At 35.2% G+C, this 16,102-nt stretch overlaps 1 protein-coding gene across 1 annotated transcript; it reads right to left on the bottom strand.

Annotated features, from left to right (window-relative positions):
- Nucleotides 1-1,181: 1,181 nt before the first annotated feature.
- On the bottom strand, nucleotides 1,182-1,499 carry LOC118851132 (transmembrane protein 213-like). The gene has a single exon (XM_036760668.1). It carries the CDS (start codon nucleotides 1,497-1,499, stop codon nucleotides 1,182-1,184), a length of 318 nt encoding a protein of 105 aa, XP_036616563.1.
- Nucleotides 1,500-16,102: the final 14,603 nt, after the last annotated feature.

The raw sequence follows: 16,102 nt of genomic DNA, 5'->3' as shown, positions 1-16,102 counted from the left end.
TGGAAGTGACTGCAGTTGTGGTGGTGGTGGCTGCTTCCAGAGCCCCAGGCCCAGAGAGAGTGGAAGGAAACAGGTGGCTGATCAGAGAAGGAGTGCAGGGATCTCTTTTTTTTACTTTTTAAAAAGTGTTTTATTGATGCCTTTTATTTTTACATCACAGTTATTTCTAGGTCTATACCACTGTCCTGCCCTCTCCACTACTGAACCATTCTTTGTACCAAAGAAAAATGAGTGAACAAAACTACCTGATCATCTGATCATTGCTCTGACATTATACTTTTGTATATCTCCCCATCACTTATGACAAAGTGGGACTACTATGTTCCCTTATCTGTTCTCTAGTACCATTCTTTTTTGTTTTCTCAGTCCCTCAGAGTTCAGGTTCCTTCTTGTGACTTTTCTCCTTTCTATTGTAGCAGGAATTATTACTTTCATATACCAGTTTACTTTTGCTCCACCTAGTTTGGGGTTTTTTGTTGTTAGCACAAAGAGTCCTGCTGAAATGATTTTGTTTTCATCTTTGAATTTCTTGGGGTATACATCTATTAGAGGGATTTATTGGCTCAAAAGGTATAAACAGTGAAGTCACATATTTGCATAATTCCAAATGGACAGCCAAATTGGATGGATGGATCATTCAGCTTTACCAACAGTGTATGAGTATTCCTTTCTCACCAGAACTCCTCCAGCACTGATTATCCTCATTTTTGTTTTCTTGGTCAATTTTCAGGGTGAGAGGTGAAGACTCAGAGTTGTTTTAATTTGCATTTCTCTTATTATTATTGATTTGGAGCAAGTTTCCAAATGGCAATTAATGTAATTTATAATTTGCAGTTCTTTCAAAAACTGTTCCTATCTTTTGACTACTTATCTTTGAGGAGTGGCTCTTGGTTATTCCTTTTTCGTATCCTTGAGTGTCAAGATAGTGATAGAAACATAACTGGTATTTCATAAATTGTTCCTGTTGATTCAATTCAGCAAATTTTTATGAAAATAATTCCAATATTAAACTATATAGAGAGGAAAACTATCAGGGCCAAATATTGACCTTTTAAAACTAAGTGTGAAAGTACTATTATCCTTGCTGAAATTGAAAGTTGAATCTTATTTCAAGACTGTTCTCTTCCTTCTATTTAGGAAACTGGTGGAGTTTGATAGTCTTGTCTATGGAGTCCCAAATCTCATGCTTGTGTGTACTTGGATTCATCAGGTGTGATCTTTCTCAGTTTACCCACACAGAGCAAAATGAGTGTGATAAACCACAGACTCCAGCCAATAGCTGCTGCAATCCAACCTTCTTCATCCATTCCATGCTTACAGCACTGGTCAACCTTAGAGCAGAAATCTACATTAGAGCACTGTGCTATGAATTCTGAGTCTGACATAGGAGAAGGAATTGATGAGGAGTTGTGTGTTTCTGCTAAGCAAGTTGTGTAGAAGGACAGAGACAAGAGGATAAGGCTGATGGGGACATAGATTACAAAGGAAAGCTGCTTCATGGTGTAGATGGGAGGCATCTATCTAGACTGGCCTAGTACCACTTGTCCTCTGGAAACCTTGAAAATGACTCTCCAAGGATCTCTTTCCTGGCATTAAGGCAGCATTCTTTTGCTTTTCCCTGTTTGGATCTGGGTCACAGTCATAGTTGGCATTTCTTTGTGGGAACACTGGTGTGACAGAGCTTGTGGTGACTGTGGATGAGGGAGTCCTCTTGGTTGTTACCCAACAGAAAGGAGGGCTTGCACTCTCAGACCAGAGCACAAACCAGGAGAAGAGTATCATACCATCTCAGAATAGGAGTAGCTCTGAAAACAATAATGCAAAACCCCTGAAACTTGAAACAAAGCACTATCCAGCCTGGAAGCTGTCATACCCTGACAAAGGGCCCAAAGGTTGAGTAATTGTCTGGGAAAATGAGCAGGCTGCATAAAAGGACTCAAACTATAGAATCTTTCTTTAGTGACAAAGAAGATCAAATCATACAACAAGAAGAGGTCAACAAATTCAAAGATTCTACATTAAAAGCTTCCAAGAAAAATGTGAATTGGTCTCAGGCCATGGAAGAGCTCAAAAAGGATTTGGAAAAGCAAGTAAGAGAAGTAGAGGAAAAACTGGGATGATACATGAGAGTGATGCAAGAAAATCATGAAAAACAAGTCAATGACTAGTGAAAGGAGACAGAAAAGTATGGGGAAAGGAATAAGGGGTGGGAGGGATGATAGAAGAGAGGGTACATTGGGGGTGGAGGTAGTCAAAAGCAAACACTTTCAAAAAGGGACAGCATCCCCTTAAATAAAAGGGGACAGGATAGAAGGGAGGGAAATATAGTTAGTCTTTCACAATATGATTATTATAGAACTATTTTGCATTACAATACGTGTATAACTTATGTTGAATTGCTTGCCTTCTCAAGGAGGGTAGGTGGTGGGGGAAGAAGGGAGAGAATTTGAAACTCAAAGTTCTAAAAACAAATGTTAAAAAAAGTTGTTTTCACATGCACCTGGGAAATAAGATTTACAGGCAATGTGTTATAGAAATCTATCTTGCCCTACAAGAAAGTAAGGGGGAAAGGGAAGAGGATAGTCGAGTGAGGTGATAGAAGGGAGGGCAGACTGGAGAAATGAGCAATCAGAATACATGCCATCTTTGTGGGGGGGGGGAAGGATAGAGATGGGGAGAAAATTTATAACTCAAAATCTTGTGGACATGAATGTTGAAAACAAAAATAAATTTGAAAAAATACATAAAGGGCTCCTTTCTCCCTCTGTAATACCTTTCTTGTGTAATTCAGTGATAAAATTAATTAATTTTCAATTAATCAAAAAAAAATCCTTTATGTAGAATAACACAAAGTTCAAAAGGGAAATTGAAATTTGAAATGTTTGCTAGAGGAACAAAGGAAAGAAAAGAAAACAAAAATCAAGAAGTGATGTAATTGATAGTCAAATAGCAGAGAAAAATGAAATGGCTATTTTTGTTGTTGTATGAAAAATCACAGACACTGAGGGACAAGGAGATAAATTGACCAAGTTCACACACATGGTAAACATTTGTGGCACAATTAGAACTTAGACTCAAGTCAGACAGTACTCTTTCGACTGTTCTATTCCCAAGGAAAAATGACTTTTATGAAAGAAAGAAAGAAAGAAAGAAAGAAAGAAAGAAAGAAAGAAAGAAAGAAAGAAAGAGAATTGAGAAGTTATCTAAAAATCCAATCACTCCTTTTACTCTATTAAAGACATTGGAATCACATGGGACATTATATCATTGTCTTGGATGTGCTTGTTGACATAATATAAATGGCACTAAACAGAACCTAGGGCAACAAGTATATAGAAGGGATACTCACTGGGAAAAAAGAAAAATAAATGAAAAAAAAAACTTCTTGTCATGGTGTTGAGGGTCTGATATACAAGCCACTGAATAGAGAGAAAGGACCAAATCTCTGAAAAATTAAAAAAAAAATCAGACCTTGTTATTACTGGGGAGAAAATGTCAACCAAGAAAAAAATGTATCACTATCAAGCTATTTGCCACTTTTTAAAAATTTTATCATTTTTATTTAATATTTTAGCTTTCAACACTGATTTCCACAAGATTTTGAGTTACAAACTTTCTCCCCATTTCTACCCTCCCCCCCCTCCATATATTCATGGCATATATTCTGATTGTCTCATTCCCCAGTCAGCCCTTCCTTCTGTCACCCCACTCCCTCTGCCATCACCTTTCCCCTTACTTTCTCATAGGGCAGGATAGATTTCTATGTCCCATTCCCTATATATCTTGTTTCCTAGCTGCATGCAAAAACAACTTTTTTTGAGCATCTGCTTTTAAAACTTTGAGTTCCAAATTCTCTCCCCTCTTTCCTTCCCACCCACCCTTCCTAGGAAGGCAAGCAATTCAACATAGGTCACACATGTATCATTATGCGAAACACTTCCACAGTACTCATGCTGTGAAAGGCTAACTATATTTCCTTCCATCCTATCCTGTCTGCCTTTATTCAATTTTCTCCCTTGACCCTGTCTGTTTTCAAAAGTGTTTGCTTTTGATTATTTCTTTCCCCTATCTGCCCTCCCTCCTATTGTCCGCCCTTTCTTATACCTTTCCCCCTACTTTCATGTGGGATAAGATGCCCAATTGAGTGTATATGTTATTCTTTCCTCAAGTCAAATCCGATGAGAGTAAGATTCACTCATTCCTCCTCACCTGCCCCCTCTTCCCCTCCAATAAACTACTTTTCCTTGGTACTTTTATGTGAGATAATTTACCTCATTCTATCTCTCCCTTTCTCCCTCTCTCAACATATTCCTCTCTCATCCCTTAATTTCCTTTCATTTTTTTAGATATCATCCCTTCATATTCAACTCACCCTGTGCCCTCCATTTATGTATGTGTATGTTCCCTTCAGCTACCCTAATACTGAGGAAGGTCTCATGGATTACACACATAATCTTTCCATGTAGTAATGTAAACAAAACAGTTCAACTTTAGCAAGTCACTTATGATTTCTCTTTCTTGTTTATCTTTTCATGCTTCTCTTGATTCTTGTGTTTGAAAGTCAAATTTTCTATTCAGCTCTGGTCCTTTCATTGAGAAAGCTTGAAAGTCCTCTATTTTATTGAAAATCCATATTTTCCCTTGGAGCATTATACTCAGTTTTGCTGGGTAGGTGATTCTTGGTTTTAATCCTAACTCATTTGATCTGCAGAATATCATATTCCAAGACCTTCAATCCCTTAAAGTAGAAGCTGCTAGATCTTGTATTATCCTGATTGTGTTTCCACAATACTCAAATTGTTTCTTTCTGGCTGCATGCAATACTTTCTTCTCGACCTGGCAATTCTGGAATTTGGTAACAATATTCCTAGAAGTTTTCTTTTGGGGATCTTTTTCAAGAGGGGATCATTGGATTCTTTCAATTTCTGTTTTACCCTCTTTTTCTGGAAATATCAGGGCAGTTTTCCTTGATAATTTCTTGAAAGATGATATCTAGGCTCTTTTTTTGATCATGGCTTTCCAGAAGTCCAATAAGTTTTAAATTATCTCTCCTGGATCTATGTCAGCGGTTTTTCTAATGAGATAATTCACATTGGCTTCTATTTTTCCTTCCTGTGGTTCTGTTTTATAATATCTTGATTTCTCATAAAGTCACTAGCTTCCACTTGCTCCAATCTCATTTTTAAGCTAGTATTTTCTTCAGTGGTCTTTTGAAACTTTTTGTGATTCTCTCTGATTCTAAAGGAAAACCACCTTTTTTTGTAAATGATACAGTTATTTATTTATTTTTGCCAGTTAGAACAAGCAGTTTATATATCTTGCCATGGTGATTTTTTTTTCCATTGATGGCTTGTTAAATTTCTTTTTCTGAAATGGAACTATTTAAATATTTCATTGCCTCTTCTATTAATCTGGGCAATTTATATTTTTATAAATATTCATCTATTCCACTAAGATTGTAAAATTCATTGGCAACAGTTGAGCAAAAAAGTGTTCCTAATTATTGTTTTAATCTCCTCTTCATTGGTGGTGAACTTTTTTTTGATACTGTTAATTTGGTTGTCTTCTTTCTTTTTTTATTCAAATAAACCAAAGATTTATCTATTTTTTTTCATAAAACCAGCTCTTGATTTAATTTATGTAACAACAATGTAGCAAGCAGCTGCTATGGAGGTGTAAGGTTAATAACACCAGCACACAAAAGGGCTGCTAGCGTAGGTTCTTTGATCTGATTTTCTAAGTAAAGCAACTTTAAGGGTTTTACAATCTGACTTTAATTAAACATATCTATATCATTCACTTAGTTCAGGTGGAAAAGTCAGCTCCCTGAACTTCAGAGAAAACAAAAACAGAATTTAGAAGCAGAAATTATAAACAGAACAAAATAACCCAAATCAATAGACAGGCTTCTATCTGTCTGACCATAGCAATACATACAGAGTTACCAGAGATAGAAGCATCAACATCTGGGTTTTTTCAAAGCCTGGGCTCCTTATTAGCTACCCAGAGTTTCCACACCAACACTCTTCCAGTGAATGAGCCCCCAACAAAATACTAACCTCAGAGTATATGTACATTTCTTCATGGTCAGAGCATTTCACACCTCTCAAGGGTTTCACAACTCTGGTGACCTAATTACCAAAAGGGTGTGGGCCTTTCTAGAAACAAAGGCAAGACTCAATCAAAGGCATTCAATTTCCTGCTGAGAAGCACTCCAAAACAAAAGACAACAGAAAGTTCCACTTGGTTTGCCCTTACGATTTATTTGTTCAACAATTTTCTTAATTTCAATTTTATTAGTCTCTCTTTTGGTTTTCAGAATTTCTAAATTGATATTCAGTTGGGGAGTTTAAATTTGTTCTTTTTCTAGATTTTTTAGTTGTTCACCCAATTTATTGATCTCTTCTTTCTCTATTTTATTCATGTAAGTATTAAGAGATTTAAAACTTCACTAAGATCCACTTTTGCTGCACCTAGTAAGTTTTGGTATGCTGTCTCATTATTGTCATTCTCTTAGATGATGTTATTGATTGTTTCTGTGATTTGGTGTTTGACCCACTAATTCTGTGGGATTGGATTATTTAGTATCCAATTATTTTTTCTCTTTGTCCATGGGCCTTTATTACATGCAATTTTTATTGCATCATGATCTGAAAAGGATGCATTTAATATTTCTGACTTTCTTCACTGGATTGTGAAATTTTATGCCCTTGTAAATGGTCAGTTTTTGTGTAAGTGCCATGTACTGCTGAGAAAAAGGTATATTCCTTTCTATCTCCATTCAATTTTCTCCAGAGGTCTATCACATCTACCTTTATAAAATTATATTTACCTCTTTAACTTCTTTTTTGTTTATTTTGAGGTTAGATTTATCAAGTTGAGAGAGGGGGATGTTGAGGTCCCCTGCTAGTATTGTTTTGCTGTCTATTTCTTCCTGTAACTACCTTACCTTCTCCTCTAAAAATCTGGGTGCCATACCACTTGGTGTATATATGTTTAGTAATGATATTGCTTCATTTTCTATGGTACCTTTTAGCCAGATATGGTTTCCTTCCTTATTTCTTTTGATTACATCTATTTTCACTTTTGCTTTATCTGAGATTAGGATTGCTATCAGTGTTTTTTTTTTTTACTTCAGCTGAAGCATAATATATTCTACTCCAGCCTTTTATCTTTACTCTGTGTGTATACCTCTGTTTCAAATGTGTTTCTTGTAAACAACATATTGTAGGATTATGGTTTATAACCCATTCTGCTATCCATTTCCATTTTCTGGGAGAGTTCATCCCATTCACATTCACGGTTATGGTTACTATTTGTGTCTTTCCCTTTCTTTCTGTCCTCTCCCCCCATCCTCGTTTATGCATTTATTTCTCCCTTCCCCTCCTCAAAAGAGTTTTGCTTTTGACCATAGCCTCCTTGGATTGGATTGTGAGATTTTAATGCCCTAGTACATGATCAATTTTTGTGTAGGTGTCAGGTACCACTGAGAAAAAGTATATTCCTTTCTGTCCTCATGGAATTTTCTCCCAGGGTCTACCATATCTACCTTTTCTAAAATTCTATTCACCTCCTTAACTTCTTTCTTGTTTATTTTGTAGTTAGATTTATCTAGTACAGAGAGGGGGAGGTTGAGCTCCCCCACTAATATAGTTTTGCTGTCTATTTCTCCCTGTAACTACTTTCACTTCTCCTCTAAGAATTAGGATGCTATACCACTTGGTGCATATACACTTAGTAATATTACTGCATTGTCTATGGTGCCTTTTAGTAGGATGTAGTTTCCATCCTTATCTCTTTTAATTAGATCCATTTCGGCTTTTGCTTTGTTTGAAATCAGGATTGATATCCCCACTTTTTCTTTTTTTTTTTTTTCACTTCAGCTGAAGCATCATATATTCTACTCCAGCCTTTTATCTTTACTCTGTATGTATCCCTCTGTTTCAAATGTGTTTCTTGTAAACAACGTATTGTAGGATTATGGTTTATAATCCATTCTGCTATCCATTTCCATTTTATGGGAGAGTTCATCCAATTCACAGTCACAGTTATGATTACTATCTGTGTCTTTCTTTCCATCCTCTTCTCCCTCCCCCATTCATGCTTTTCTTTTCACTTTCTCCCTTTCTTTCTTCACTAGAGTTTTGCTTTTGACTTCTATTAGCCTCCTCCATTTTTCTTTCCCTTACTACTTATTTCCTCCCTTTTACCCATCTCTCCCTTTTCTAGGATTATGATTGTTAATTCACTCTGATTTCCTCTTTTGCTGTATGGGAGAATTTATCTCATTCACATTCACAGTTATGATTACTGACAGACTCCTAATAAACCTGCCCCCAGTCCCAATATTCTATCTTCCTTATGGGCCCCACTGAAGAGTAGGCATGTCCTAATTTAACCACACAATCTGACTTTAACCATACCCCAGGACACCAGATTCAACATAGCCCCTGCCCCTAGCTAGCCACTGCCCCCAGATCCAATTCATATTTTTGAATGGGCATGTCCTTGTACTCTCCCATAATCACATCATCAACTTAGCCCATGATTGGACCACAATACCTAAGTGCACAGGACCACAATAGCTAGCCAAGCAGAAAGCAATGTGACCAGGAAGTGTGACAACCAAACCATAGAAGGGATCCCTCCTCTATTACCTAATGCCTTGACAAACTCTCCTGCCTTTTTTATATTCCTTTCTGTTGTGTAGTAAGCTTCATCACACTATAAATTTGCTGTGTTGTCTTAGTAAATTGCTGGTTCCTTTGGAACTTACCTTACTTCTAAGGGGCATTAATCCTCAATAAGTGGTCTAACTCTGAATTCTTTGACAAGGTCCCACCACAACACAAAGCATGAAAGCACAATTACTGTGTCTTCTCTCCATCCAATTCCCACCCCCCCACACACACACACTCCATTTATAATTTTCTCTCTCCTTCTACCATTTCCTTCCTCACTAGTGTTTTGCTTCTGACCACTCTCTCCCTCAGTCTGCCCTGGCTTCTATTAGCCTCCTTCCATTTTCTTTCTCTTTTCTCTGACTACTTCCACTCTCCCTTCTGTGCTCCTTTCTATCCATCCTTTTCCTTTTCTTTCCCCTTTCTCCTCCAACTTTCTATAGAGTAAGATAGATTTCTATACCCAACTAAATGTGTTTGTTATTCTGTCTTTGAGTCAAACACAATGAGAATAAAGTTCAAACGATGTTCACGCGCTCCCTTATTTGACTCTATATTAATAAGTCTTTTGTGCCTCTTTATGTAATACCCTATTCTGTCTCCCCCCTTCCTCATCTCCCAGTATAATACTTTTTTTCTCTCTTGATTAGTTTTAAAAATATTATCACATTAAAGTCAATTTACACCCACACCCTCTATGTATACCCTTTTCAAATGTCCTAATAAGGATACAGTTTTCAAGAGTTATCCCATGTAGGGATATAAAGAATTTAACCTCATTGAATAATACATTTTTTTTCTGTCCCTTTTCATCTTTTTATGCTTCCCTTGAATCTTGTGTTTGAAGATCAAATTTTCTTTCCAGCTCTATTCTTTTCATCGGAAATGATCAAAAGTACTCTTCTTCATTGAATATCCATCTTTTCCCTTGAAAGATAATGCTCAGTTTTGCTGAGTAGGTGATTATTAGTTGTAATCCAAGCTCCTTTGACTTTTTTGGAATACCATATTCCAAGTCCTCCAATCCTTTAATGTAATCCTGGCTGTGGCTCTTTGATATTTGAATTGTTTCTTCCTGGCTACTTGTGGTATTTTCTCCTTAACATGACAGTTCTGGAATTTGGCTGTGATATACCTTGGAGTTTTCATTTTGGGAGGTGATTGGTGGATTTTTTTCAGTGACTATTTTACCCTTTGTTCTAGGATATCAGGATAGTTTGCCTTGATGATTTCTTGAAAGATGCTGTTCTGGCTTTTTTTTTCTCACATAATAGCTTTCAGATAATCCAATAATTGTTAAATTATCTCTCCTGGATCTATTTACTAGCTCAGTTCTTTTTCCAATGACATATGCCAGATTGTCTTCCATTTTTTTTCATTCTTTTGGTTTTATTTTGTTGTTTCTTGATTTATCATAAAGTCATTAGCTTCCACTTGTTCTATTCTAATTTTTAAGGAATAATTTTCTTCTCTGAGCTATTGGATCTCCTTGTACATTTGGACAATTCTATTTTTTCAGTCATTCTTCTCCTCATTGGTTTCTTGGACCTCTTTTATCATTTGGCCTAGTTTGTTTTTTAAGTTGTTATTTTTTCAGTATTTTTATGCCTCCTTTACCAAGGTATTGACTCATTTTTAATGATTTTCTTGCATCACTCTCATTTTTCTTCCCAAATTGTCTTCCACCTCTTACATGGTTTTCAAAATCCTTTTCATCATTTTTATGATTTATTTTTAACCCACTCATTTTGTGGTTAGATTATTCCATTTAGAATTCATTTTAGTTTCTGCTTCCACAAGCATTTATTGGATATAATTTTTATTTAATTTTATCTAAAAAGGATACATTTAACATTTCTGCTTTTCTGCATTTGGTTTTGAGGTTTTTATGCCATAATATGTGCTCAGTTTTTGGAAGGTGTCATTTACAGCTGAGTGACAAAAGTATACACCTTTCAATTCCCATTTCTTTTTTTTACAGAATGCTATTATATCTAATTATTTTTCTAAAAGTATATTCATATTCTTTTTTCTTATTCAAATTATGATCAGATTCATCTAGCTCTGAGAAGGGAAAGTTTAGGTCCTCTATTAGTATAATTTTGCTCTCTATTTACTTTTTTTGGAGGGGAGAAGGCAAGGCATTTGGGATTAAGTGACTTGTCCAAGATTACACAGCTAGTAAGTGTCAAGTGTCTGAGGTCAGATTTGAACTCAGGTCTTCCTGACTCCAGGGCCAGTGCTCTATTCATTGTGCCACCTAGATGCCCCTATTTATTTGCTCTTGAAATTAATTTAATCTTTCTGTTATAAATGTGTTTGCTATACCATTTGGTCAATATGTGTTTAATATTAATATTACTTCATCATATATGATTCTTTTTAGCAAGATGTAGATTCCCAGATGACTCTACATGGTGCCTTTTGCCATTAGCAAGAAAAGTGACCACTTCTTGCAAGACTGAAAAAGAACATATTGTAAGGTAATTTCAAGAGGTTATAAAATAAGAACATACTGTGAAATGATGAGGAAGAGAGGAGAGGGAGGTTAAAATATAATGACCTTAATTTTGTCCATTAAATACCACATTAAAATTTCAGCTGAAATCCTAATAATACAGGGGCTTTTTGCCAGGCTTAAGAAGAAGGAGAAAATTTGGAATAGCCACTGTAGAGACTGGGACAGGCACTGATTAGGGAAAGGGAAAATGATTGCCTTGCTGGAGTGAAGGCCCAGTTGAAATTACGATAAACTTGTCATGTACCTATTGAGCATGTTTGAATGTCTTCTCACAAGTCTTTTCAGCTGCATATAAATATAGGTGAAAAAGACTTTTAAAAAATTTAAAACAAAACAAAGCTATATGTATATATTAACATTTGGAGAAAAATGCTTTAAAAATTTCAATTTTTTCTGCAGTGCTGAAAATATTATATATGCTAGGATTTTTTCTCCTTCAATACAATGGAAAGTAGTGACCAGAATACATTTAATAGTAAAAACATAAAATAATACAATTACGAAATAAAAGTTGAGAGAAATTTAAGCAACTTGCAATGATAATATTATTTCATGCTGTCATATTTTAAATGAATTAATGACTAAAGCATTTATTAAGTGCTCACTATGCACAAAGCACTGTGCTAAGGGTGGGAGATACAAATAGAAAAGTAAGACAGTTCCTGATCTCAAAAAACTCATTTTCTCATAAGGGAGACAACACATATGGATGATAGAATGTAATAATCAACATTGTGTGCAATAAACAAGTATCAGAAATATACTTATGAAAAATAGGTACAAAGAAAGGATATTGAATTTATTAGACATAGTAGTAAAAAATCTAGGAATATCAATGACAGGAAAAATATTATACAGGTTAATATCATAAATTAAAAACTCAAAATATCAGCTGTCCCTTTTTGGAATGGTGTTGTGAATGTGAATGAGCAGGCTTCCAGGGCTGTTGCCTCAGCACTTAATATTTCATTTTGTTTTGTTTTCCTGTGGTCATTGTGAAAGGTATATTATGCTTCTATAGGTGGAAGCAAAGCTCTTAAAAAGAGGAAAAATCTGAATAGAGGATCTGAGAAGAGATATATTATTTATATTATTGCTGAAATTAGAAGGATCTGTATTCACTAATCTTCTACCCTACATACTACTAGAAGCATAAAATAACCATTGCTAGACTTGTGATCATGAATTAGACCTCCATTAGAATGTTAAGTACTTATAGGTAATAACTTCTTTTTGAGTTCTGTCTTTTTATCTTCAGCATTTAATATTAAGTCTGGTACATAGAACTGGCTTAATAAATATTTATTGACTGACTGATTATTTGTACTCACAGACTGTTAAAAATACAAAGTAGCTGCTATTAAAAATTATATGGCATTTGAAAAAATAGTGAGTTTTCAGTGGAACATAACAGAGCCATCAGATAGTCAAACAAAGTTTAATGAAACATTAAAGTTTAATAAACCTTTAGAATTTTTTAATGGACAAAATCTTCTCTTGTGATTAAGGAAATGTCCATTTTGTGGGAAACACATTTAGGTCCACAAATTTTAACATGCCTTGTGGTGAATTGCACCTGAAAATGACACTTAAATATGTGAGGAACAAGAAATAAGAGATATAATAACAAATCTGGGGGATGATTTTCCCAAAAATAAAGAAAAGAAGAAATTGTCAGAAGCATATAACATTTAACATGCAAAAATAATATAATCATAAAGTAAAACTGAAGGAAATTTAAACAATTTACAGTGATATCAATATTATTTTGTGCAATTATATTTTAAATTAATGAATGACTAAAGCATGTATTAAGTGCTTTGGAACACCCGCAAATGTGCAAAGCACTCATCTGAGTGAAAGATACAAATAGAAAAGTAAGATAGTGCCTGATCTCGAAGGGCTCAATATAATAATGCTATCATTTATACAGCACTTTAAAGTTGAAAAGTGCTTTACATATGTTATCTCATTTTATTCTCACAACACTGGGAAGTAGGGGGCATTGCTATTCCCATTTTATAAATGAGAAAATCAAGGGAGGCTAAGAGATTTTCCAATGGCCAAAAAACCAATGCAGGCAGGATTCAAACTCAGGTAAAGAGACAATTATGACAAAAAGTTTACCTGAATGATGTGTGATTATAATAATAAACATACACTCTGAAGAAGGAAGGGAGGAATACAAATTCTTTATAAAAGCAAGGGAATATAATGGAAAAATATTGTATGCACTGTTAGACTATATTTATGTATAGTTTAGTTTCACTGAATTGATTTTTTCCTTACTTAAAATTTTTTCTCACAAGGGTCATCTTGAAGGTTAGGGAAACAGGTTGGACTACATTAAGATGAATCCTTGAACCCAAGATATTTTAGACCAGAACTCCATAGGTACACACAAGCATCACAAGCATAATGGATAGGACAAAGATAGTGATAAAACAAAGGTAACTGATTAGAAGCATCCAGACAGGTCGAAGAGGATGCAGGAAGTGAGAGAAAAAGAGAGAGAGGAGGGGAGAGAGAGAGAGGGAGAGAGAGAGAGAGAGAGAGAGAGAGAGAGAGAGAGAGAGAGAGAGGGAGAGAGACAGAGAGACAGACACAGACACAGAGACAGAGAGAGACAGAGAGATGGAGAGAGAGAGACAGACACAGACACAGAGACAGAGAGACAGATACCAAGAGACAGAGAGACAGACAGGGACCAAGAGAGAAATAAAGTAGTGCCATTAAAACCTTGACACCTATCTGCCAAACATCCCAATTATATTTCATAGCTTTATACAATTGAAAACCTTACCAAAAAGACACCTTTTAGAACTTTCACATTGATTCCCTTTTTGTTGCCCTCCCAATATTTGTTTCCCTTTCTTTATCTTCTAATATATTTTTTTCTGAGACTCATATATATTTATTTAATCTTTAGCTGCTCATCATTCTCTTCCCTTAGGAAATTGCCTTGTCCTGAACATTTCATAGAAATCCAGCATTTTAACTTCTAACCCTAGGAGTCCTTGCCACAGCCAAGTAAAATTCCACCTGATACATCTTTAGAGTTCTGGCTTTTGGCTGATGAGTTACTGACCTCACCCCTAAGTAGATGTCAAATTTAATATATTTATAGTTAGAATATTAAAACTGTTGAATTTGCCACTCCTAATTGGGTCCTAAGCAAGAGGGAAAAAGAAGCAATTCTCAGCATGCCCTCTGTAAGCTGTCATAAACAGAAATTTGAGGTAGAACTAAATTCTCAAAGGCTTGACAGCCTATGATTAGGATGTTTTAATTTAGTGGACATACCAAACTCCTTTTGACATCTAAATGGTTGAGTGCCATAAATAATCTATTTTTGCACAATTCAGATTTAGAAGGAACAAAAACAGCCTAAGGTAGCATTTGAAAGAAATAGAGTCACTAGAGGGGCTGATTATAACAGTACACTGAATGCAATTTCAAATTGTATAATTTTAAAAAATGATTCTTGTAACAAAGGAGATTTTAGAAATTAATGTTTCTGCAACATGAATCATCTAGCAAAAAGTGAGTACTATTAATGTACTATCATGATATAGCATCCCTTCTATTTAAATTCCTATATTGTGAAATACATTATTTGATGACAATATGTTAAACTATTTTTAACCCACAGGATAACAAAATCAGAAAAGAACTCAGAGGCTGTGTGCACTTTGCAGCTATAAAAGAATTGCTACCACAATGTGCTGGATAAATGGCTTCATAACCTTTTGCTGAAGATGTTTAGTCAAAGTCTTTCAATATTACCAGAAATATTCCATTGCATTTGAAGATAGCTCTAGTTCTCAGGAAAGTTTTTCCCTTCCAGTATCAAGCCTAAACCTGTCTCTTTGAAGCTTTGAATTACTTTTCCCTACTTTTGCAAACTGGGTACAAACAGAAATAAGTATAATTCCTAATCCATATGAAATCACTTGAAACGTCTGAGGCAAGTTACCATTTCTCCCCCCCTCTGAACAAATCTCTTTTCTAGACCAATATTCCTAAATCCTTCAGTCAATTTAATATGATATTATACAACCCTCATTTTCCTCTACTATCTTGGACTTCAAATTTATCAATGCACTTACCACCTTCATAGTCCTCAGCACTATGTCTTTCTTAATGTAGACTAAATTTCATTATCTTCTTAATAGCCATATTAAGTTCCTGAATTTGAATGAGTCAGCATTCCACTGAAATTCTCAGATCTTTCTAATATGAACTACTGCCTAGTCACTTTCCTGCATCCTGTAATCATGAAGGTGTTTTTCTTTAACAGAGAGTACAACTTAGTAGTTTAACTGCTTAAATTACATTTGATTAAATTTGACCACAAATTCTTTTCCTCATCATCTTCAGGCTATCATCAGCAATTGCTTCTTAAACATCTAAGACTGGATGCCCAATAGATATCTCAAACTTAACAAGTCCAATGCTGAAATCATCATTTGCCTCCCCAAGTCCTCCTTGCTGCCAAACGTCCTCATCACTACCAAAAGTGCCATCATCTTCCCAGTTAACCAGGTTGGCAATCTTGGTATCATTCTCAACTCCTCACTGTCATTCTCTTTATGTATCAAAGTGTTGCCAAGTCATATTGTTCCTACCTTCACAACAGCTCTTGTATAAGCCTTTTTGTCCTCATCAACAGAACTTCCAAGAGCTAGGAGAAAACAGCCAATGTACATGTAAGATGGATAATATGGAGGTTAGGAGAAAAATAAGAAGAATGATAGTTATTATGCCAAGGGATGAGGGGAGACACAATTAAAGAAAGAAGCTGGTAATATAAATAATTTCCTTAAATTTCCACTAAAAAAAGCAAGATAAAATATATGTTCTAATGCAAGGAGACAAATTGGACTTAATCACAGAGAAA

Source organism: Trichosurus vulpecula, chromosome 5 (assembly GCF_011100635.1).
Source record: "Trichosurus vulpecula isolate mTriVul1 chromosome 5, mTriVul1.pri, whole genome shotgun sequence".
Lineage (NCBI taxonomy): Eukaryota > Metazoa > Chordata > Mammalia > Diprotodontia > Phalangeridae > Trichosurus > Trichosurus vulpecula.
Note: the sequence above shows the minus strand (reverse complement) of the source record. Positions and strands in the feature narration are given on the sequence as shown.